The sequence below is a fragment of the Cephus cinctus genome, unplaced genomic scaffold (assembly GCF_000341935.2).
Source record: "Cephus cinctus unplaced genomic scaffold, Ccin1 Ccin1_contig_4044839, whole genome shotgun sequence".
Lineage (NCBI taxonomy): Eukaryota > Metazoa > Arthropoda > Insecta > Hymenoptera > Cephidae > Cephus > Cephus cinctus.
Genome location: NW_014332745.1, coordinates 1 through 6,947, shown reverse-complemented (window position 1 = coordinate 6,947; position 6,947 = coordinate 1). Strand labels below are relative to the sequence as shown.

General features: G+C 42.5%; 2 protein-coding genes across 2 annotated transcripts; both read left to right on the top strand.

The window, feature by feature from the left end:
* The first annotated feature begins 2,583 nt into the window (after positions 1–2,583).
* LOC107263274 lies at positions 2,584–3,606 on the top strand. The gene has a single exon (XM_015730319.1). The coding sequence runs from the start codon at positions 2,584–2,586 to the stop codon at positions 3,604–3,606; it is 1,023 nt and encodes a 340-aa protein (XP_015585805.1).
* Positions 3,607–3,674: 68 nt separating this feature from the next.
* Positions 3,675–6,939, top strand: LOC107263332. Its single transcript, XM_015730535.2, has 2 exons — positions 3,675–5,438; positions 6,043–6,939. The coding sequence occupies exons 1-2, from the start codon at positions 3,707–3,709 to the stop codon at positions 6,396–6,398; spliced, it is 2,088 nt and encodes a 695-aa protein (XP_015586021.1). The 5' UTR covers positions 3,675–3,706; the 3' UTR covers positions 6,399–6,939.
* The last annotated feature ends 8 nt before the right edge of the window (positions 6,940–6,947 follow it).

The window sequence follows — 6,947 nt, the reverse complement described above, 5'->3', positions numbered from 1 at the left end:
CATATTTTGCTCACATCAAATCTAATTGTATCGGAAATTGTGTGTGTGTTCTCGCATGACAATTTCTCAGTGTGTTAATTCGTAACTCACGTGTTCATCGTGCGTGCTTCGCCATTGTCTTTCGCGACGTCACGACGCGATTCTTTGTTCGAATTCATATTTCGTTTTAGTGATTAAGTTGGTTCTGGTCATCTAATTTAAGTGCTTTCAGCGTAGTTTATTAGTCAATAAAAGGGTTTTTATGCCGAAAGGCTTTTCCCGTTAATACAGTGTAAGTTCAATTAATCCATCCGTTCGTCCTTATCCTAAAGATTAAACATAAAATCAGAAAATTTCAAACTAGGCTTTTATGTGCCTCCCACAAAAAAGCCACGATTGAACATGGTGCCTCCTGTGAGGTAGAATCTTTACCTTTGTTCATTGTAAAATTCGGAAAAAGTGACGTCGCGAGAGTGCAGTTCGCGAGTGTGAAAACACGAAAAATCTCGAATTCGCGCCAAACGGCGCAAAGAAACTTTCACAACGTGACAGTTCTTGTTGCGCTCTTCCCCTTCTTCTGCGAATTCGTGCTAAGAGATAAAGGCGACGCTGCGGCGCGGGATCACGTGGCGCTGCACAGCAACGAGCGGACATCGGCCGTTTCCACTTCACGCATTGCCGTCGCTTCCGACCAGGGCGACCCTACGCTGCCGACCATCAACTTCGCTTCCTCGAAAGCAAGATAAGTGAATTTCACTCATTTGCAAAATAGACGCTTGACGTCAATTGTGTCAAATTGTGACAAATAAAATAGCTTTGTAAACTCAAGCGTTTGTTTCGCAGCTATATATATAGGTGCTTATCGACTTTAATATTCGCGGTTCAATTTCATTGGAATTTTTATTCGTCGTAAGTTCTAACGCGGCTTATTTTTTGAATTTAGTTTAGTTCATAAAGAACCGGTTTTATTGTATTATAACTTCATTCAATTAGACTCTAAAAATTGAGGGCTTTCTTCATTTTCATTTAACACGAGCACAGTGCGGGATTTAGTAAATTCTAGTTTCTTTCCTGTTCAACCGTTCATTTGCAATTAAGCACGGCATTGCTTGATCTAAGATTTCCACAAGGCTGGACTTGATTTAGACTTTTGTGTAGTAAAGAAATAATTAACGTTTCAAAATGAGTGAAAACGCAGAAAAACGCGTACAGTACCTCGAACAAAAGAGTCAAGCTTTGGAGAGGTCTATCAAAACTGTGCAGGATTTCTTGATAAAAAATCCTACTGACGCGCTCAACGCAGACTGCCGTTTAAAACATATTCTGAGCATGTTGAAAAGTTATCTCACGAATCACGAGGAATTACTCGTATTGAAACCCGATAGCGTGCATGTCGGCGCATTTGAACGCATTGAGGCTGAATATTATTCAGTTTCAGCCCAAGTGAAGGAATTAACAGCCACCTCTCCTCTTGCGAATTCGACTTCGTTAAACGCTTCCAATGTTACTTACATTGAAAGGCAAGATTTGCCTAAACTTCCTATTGTTGACATACGTAAATTCGATGGTAGTCACGAAAACTGGAACACATGGAAGAGTAATTTCCAATCGGTAGTCCACAATCGCACGGAAATCTCTAATTACGTAAAGCATTCTCAGCTTAGCAATGCCGTACAGGGACTCGCTGCACAGGTCATAGAGGAGTTTGAAATTAGTGACGCGAATTATCCTCTCGCTTGGGAAGCTCTATGCAACGCGTACGATCAAAAGCGTATTATCGTATACGAACACATTGATAAGATCTTTACTTTGCCCAAGGTCACAGAAGCTAAATATAAGTTGTTAGCCAGTCTCATGTATACATTACGACATAACGTCAAAATACTCGAAACATTCGATGTCGAGATTCCAGAGGTAGTATTAGTTCGCACGTTAGAGCGTAGCTTACCAAATAGTGTAAAGTCGAGATGGATGGATCGTTTATCTGGTGATACGCTACCTAAATTAGAGCCTCTTTTTGCTTTCCTACAAGACACTATTAACAAATTACGCCAGATGGAGGATCCGTCTAAGAGCGGGCAAGTAGGTCAGAAACGGACCGGCGATAAAACCCATTCGGTCCCTTCTAAGAGTCAGAAGACAAATGCAGGAACTTTTGTTACAACATCGGATAATTCTACTAGTCTATGCGTTAAATGTAATCAATCCCATAGGCTGTATCGTTGTCCTGAATTCAATAAGCTTACATCGAAGGACAAATGGGACATCGTTAATTCTCTAAAACTCTGTCGTAATTGCCTTTATGTGCATACATCTTCTTGCTCTAGCACTAAGAGATGCAAGAAGTGCCAGACAGATTATCACACTTTGCTTCACAATGATAAGAAGTCCCAGGGTGCTAAACCGGACAGTTCTCAGAATAAGACGGGAGAGAATCGTTCAGACGCTATTTCGTCTTGACTACTTCCTAGCCAGACTTACGCTTCCAATGCGTATAACACAGATTCTCAACTTATGACAACCGCCGTTTTACGGTTCCAATCAAACCAAGGAAAAAGATTCAAGGCATGTGCTCTTTTAGATTCTTGCTCACACGCCAATTTAATGACTTCTAAATTAGCTTCTCGTTTACAAGTGTCGACTAATCAGTGTTTAGTTAACATCGGGGCAATTGACAGCGCGAATACCGTTTCAGATAAATTTGCTAAAGTCACCTTTTACTCAACTTACAACAATGCAAAATTTCAGTTAAATTTCTTGATTGTATCCAAAATCGCAGATAAAGTGCCTACTGAAACTTTTCCTCGGGAGAGATTTGACATTCCTAAAAACATCAAGTTAGCTGATCCTCAATTTCATATTCCTAAGTCGATAGATGTTTTATTGGCTTCCGGTACTACCTTGTCATCTCTCGCAATAGGTCAGATTAAACTAGGTGACCCTCAGTCACAACTCATACTTCAAAAAACATCATTTGGGTGGGTAGCTGCCGGAGGTTCGATTCCCAATCAGATTCCTGACAAAATTTCTTGCAATGCTGTAAAACTAGATCAGCTCCTTGAGAGATTTATGACTGTTGAGGATCTGGATTATCAACCAATCAAGGTTCCCGATGACGTTGCTTGCGTGGAACATTACGTCAACCACACCACTCGCGATAGCTCAGGTCGTTATACGGTTCGACTACCATTTCGAAAGGGTAAATACAATTTAGGTTTATCTAAGGAACAGGCTTTGAAACGATTCCGTTCATTGCATAGGCGGTTCGAAGCAAATCCTACTCTTAAGGTTCAATATGAGAAAGACATGAATGATTACTTGAGATTCGGTCATATGACGCTGTGTGAGAACGACGATGATGATGGTTATTATGTGCCCCATCATCCAATCATTAAGGAATCAAGCGAAACCACCAAGTATAGGTCAGTTAAAGACGCGTCCGTAAAAACCACGACTGGGATTTCATTGAATGATATCTTGTTTACCGGAACTACTATACAGGAAACACTTCTGAAGCAGATTTTGCGTTTCCGTACACATCGTTTTGTTATTACAGCCGATATAGAAAAGATGTATAGGCAAATTTGGGTTCATCCGGATGATAGGAAATTTCAGAAAATCTTTTGATATCACGAAGGCCAAATCAGGGCATTCACTCTGAACACGGTGACGTTCGGTGTCAGGTGCGCTCCTTTTTTTAGCAATTCGAACCTTACATCAGCTGGCAATGGACGAGGAGGCGAACTTTCCCAGGGCTGCCATGCTGCTTAGTCGAGATTTTTACGTAGACGACTTTCTTTCAGGTGCAGACACTCTGGAGGACATCCTGGAGATTCGAGACGAGATGATCCAGCTTCTAAGTCGCGGAGGTTTCGTAATCCGTAAATGGTCTTCTAACCACCCATCCGCTTTGGAAAATATCGCTAAGAAAATCTTTGACTTAGATTGCGGGATCCAGAGCAGCCCTATCAAGAAGACTCCCGGAGTGGTTTGGGATTCTCAGCGTGATATTTTCTCGTATTCTGTCGATCCTGAAGATCCAGTATCTACTGCTACCAAGAGAAAGCTCTTATCTCGAATCGCAAAGATTTTCGACCCTCTAGGATTGCTAGGTCCTTTAACGTTGTATGCAAAAACTCTGGTACAGGAGTGCTGGAGGGCAAACATCACGTGGGATGAGTCGCTGCCTCAGAACATCCACACGAAATGGATCTTGTTAGCTGAAGAACTTCCATCATTAAAGGAATTCACGATGCAGAGGTATTTGAGTTGTAACAATCCAATTTCTATCGAAATTCACGGTTTTTGTGATGCATCTATGCAGGGGTATGGCGCATGTCTCTGTGTCCGTTCCATCGATTCGTTCGGACACGTAACTATAAGGTTAATTTGCAGCAAGTCCAAGGTAGCATCGTTAAGTCACAATACGATTCCTCGACTAGAGTTGGCTGGTGCTGCACTCCTGAAGAGAATCTACGTTGAATCTAGAGACCAGTGGGAATTTCCTGTTGAGCGAGTGATTTTCTGGTCAGACTCCATGATCGTTCTATGTTGGTTGAAAAAGGCTCCTCACTTGTTGAAAACTTATGAAGCTAATCGGGTCAAAGACATCCAAGAAGTAGATGAGGAGGTCGAGTGGAGACATGTTCGATCCGGAGATAATCCAGCCGATTCGCTGTCTCGAGGGCAGTTACCTCATGATCTTCTGAAGAATTGTCTTTGGGCGTCAGGACCTCAATGGTTAGCCTTGTCCGACGATAAATGGCCTTGTACACCTACCACATCTCTCCCAACTAATCCTCCAGGTTTTAAGGAAGGAATTGTTCTAGTTACCACTCTCACCGGAAGTGATATATATTCCAGATTTTCCGATTACGGCTGCTTAGTTCGTGCAAAAGCTTATATTCTTCGTTGGAGAAAGGGGAAATCGCCAACTGGGGATATTTCTAAACCTAGCAGGTCATCGAAAGGGATCCGATATCTTTCTCCAGAAGAAATAGCGCAAGCTGAATGTAGAATTCTTCTTTTGATTCAGCGAGAAAACTTTGCTACAGAGATTAAACTTCTCCAATCTGATAAGACACGACCTTATGGAAAATTTCCAGGAGCATTTAAAAATCGAACTAAATTTGATGAGATCAATCCCTTTCTCGACAGTGACGGTTTAATCAGGGTAGGCGGACGTTTGAAAAATTCGAATATTCCTTTCAATCAAAAACATCCTATACTACTTCCACCGTCTCATCACGTTTCGGATCTCATTATTCGCGATGCTCACCATCGAAATCTCCATGGTGGAATTCAATCCACTCTCTATGCTGTTCGCGAGCGATTCTGGATCTTGAATAGCAAAAATCAGGTTAGGCACATCTTGCACCAATGCGTTCCATGCATTCGTCAAAAACTGAAGTTTCCTCATGCCAAAATGGCCGACCTACCAACATCTAGAGTCACTGCAGGTACCGTATTCGCCGAAACAGGTGTAGATTTCTTTGGTCCAATACTAATCAAAGAGAAGAAAGATCGGAATCGTAGTTTTCTTAAAGCGTATGGTTGTGTTTTTGTGTGTATGGCCTCTAAAGCGGTGCACATAGAAGTTGCTTCCGATCTCTCTACTCAGTGTTTCCTAGCGTGTTTCCGACGATTTATCAGCGTTCGCGGCAAACCACAGGTAATGAGATCTGACAACGGTACGAACTTCGTAGGAGCTAACAAGGAACTCCAAAGGATCTACGATTTGCATGAGACAACAGCATTTAAGGACGCTATTCAGAATTACGCTGCATCCGAACGCATTGAATGGCATTTCAATCCACCTCTTTCTTCACACTTCGGTGGATTATGGGAGGCGGCAGTTAAAAGCTTAAAACACCATCTTAATCGCGTGATGAAAAATCTAACCCTCACGTACGAACAACTCGATACTTTTTTAAAGGAGATCGCGGCCGTGTTGAACTCTAGACCATTGTACGCTAATTCGGCCAACCCGAACGATGCGTTAGCCGTAACACCTACTAATCGGGCGTCCGTTCAATCTCTTACCCGAACCTGATTTTGTTTCAGTTTCGGATAATCGTCTACCGCTTTATCAACGTATTTCCAAGGCCAGACAAGACTTTTGGAAAAGATGGCACAAGGAATACCTGCACGAGCTCCAAGTCCGTCAAAAATGGTTGAATTCTACCGCCACGCTAACAGTGGGTAGCGTCGTCGTGTCCATGGAAGATAATCCAGCTTGCGCAAGATGGCCGCTTGGCGTGGTCGTCGACGTCCACCCTGGGAGCGATGGCATTGCCCGGGTCGCAACGATCAATACAGCATCAGGATTTTTCAAGCGAAACATCACTCGACTATGTATATTACCGGTGGCTCAGGAATCTGCGGTCTCGTCAGAGTCTCAACAATCCTCTCCATCGTAATCTGCCTCAGATGTGTGCTCGGTGGTTTGCCCTAAAAGAGTTGAACCATCTGGTATTCTGGAAGAGCAATCATTAAGCCTGACCCGCGAATGGTAGAATCCGGAAGTTCTACAATCAGAAGCTCAGGAGTCGTGCCGAGAGGGTGGCTCTTGTGACGCGATACCTGGTCCGGTAAACCGGGTCCCTGTTAACATAAGACTCTGACCCTGTATTTAGAAATGCGTTTAGCGGGTCTGATGACCTCATTCTCTTAAGTTATTGTTCAATAGGTTAACTTGTTGCGTTACCATTATGATTTTAGATTAATCAATCAAACTGTGATAACACTTCTAATCAATAAGGTAGTACCTAAAATGGAAACTAACCTCCTTTTGATCTATCGTCTAGATCCAAAGATTGCCAAGTTTATGGCTAGATTTAGCTTTTGTTTAGTATTTGATAAGTCTATCACTGCTCTACTATTGTCATTCAAAATAGTCTCGCAGCTGTGGCGGGCAGTATGTTACGTCGCAACATTAAGTTCCATGCAAACTATGCATGAAGCTTGTA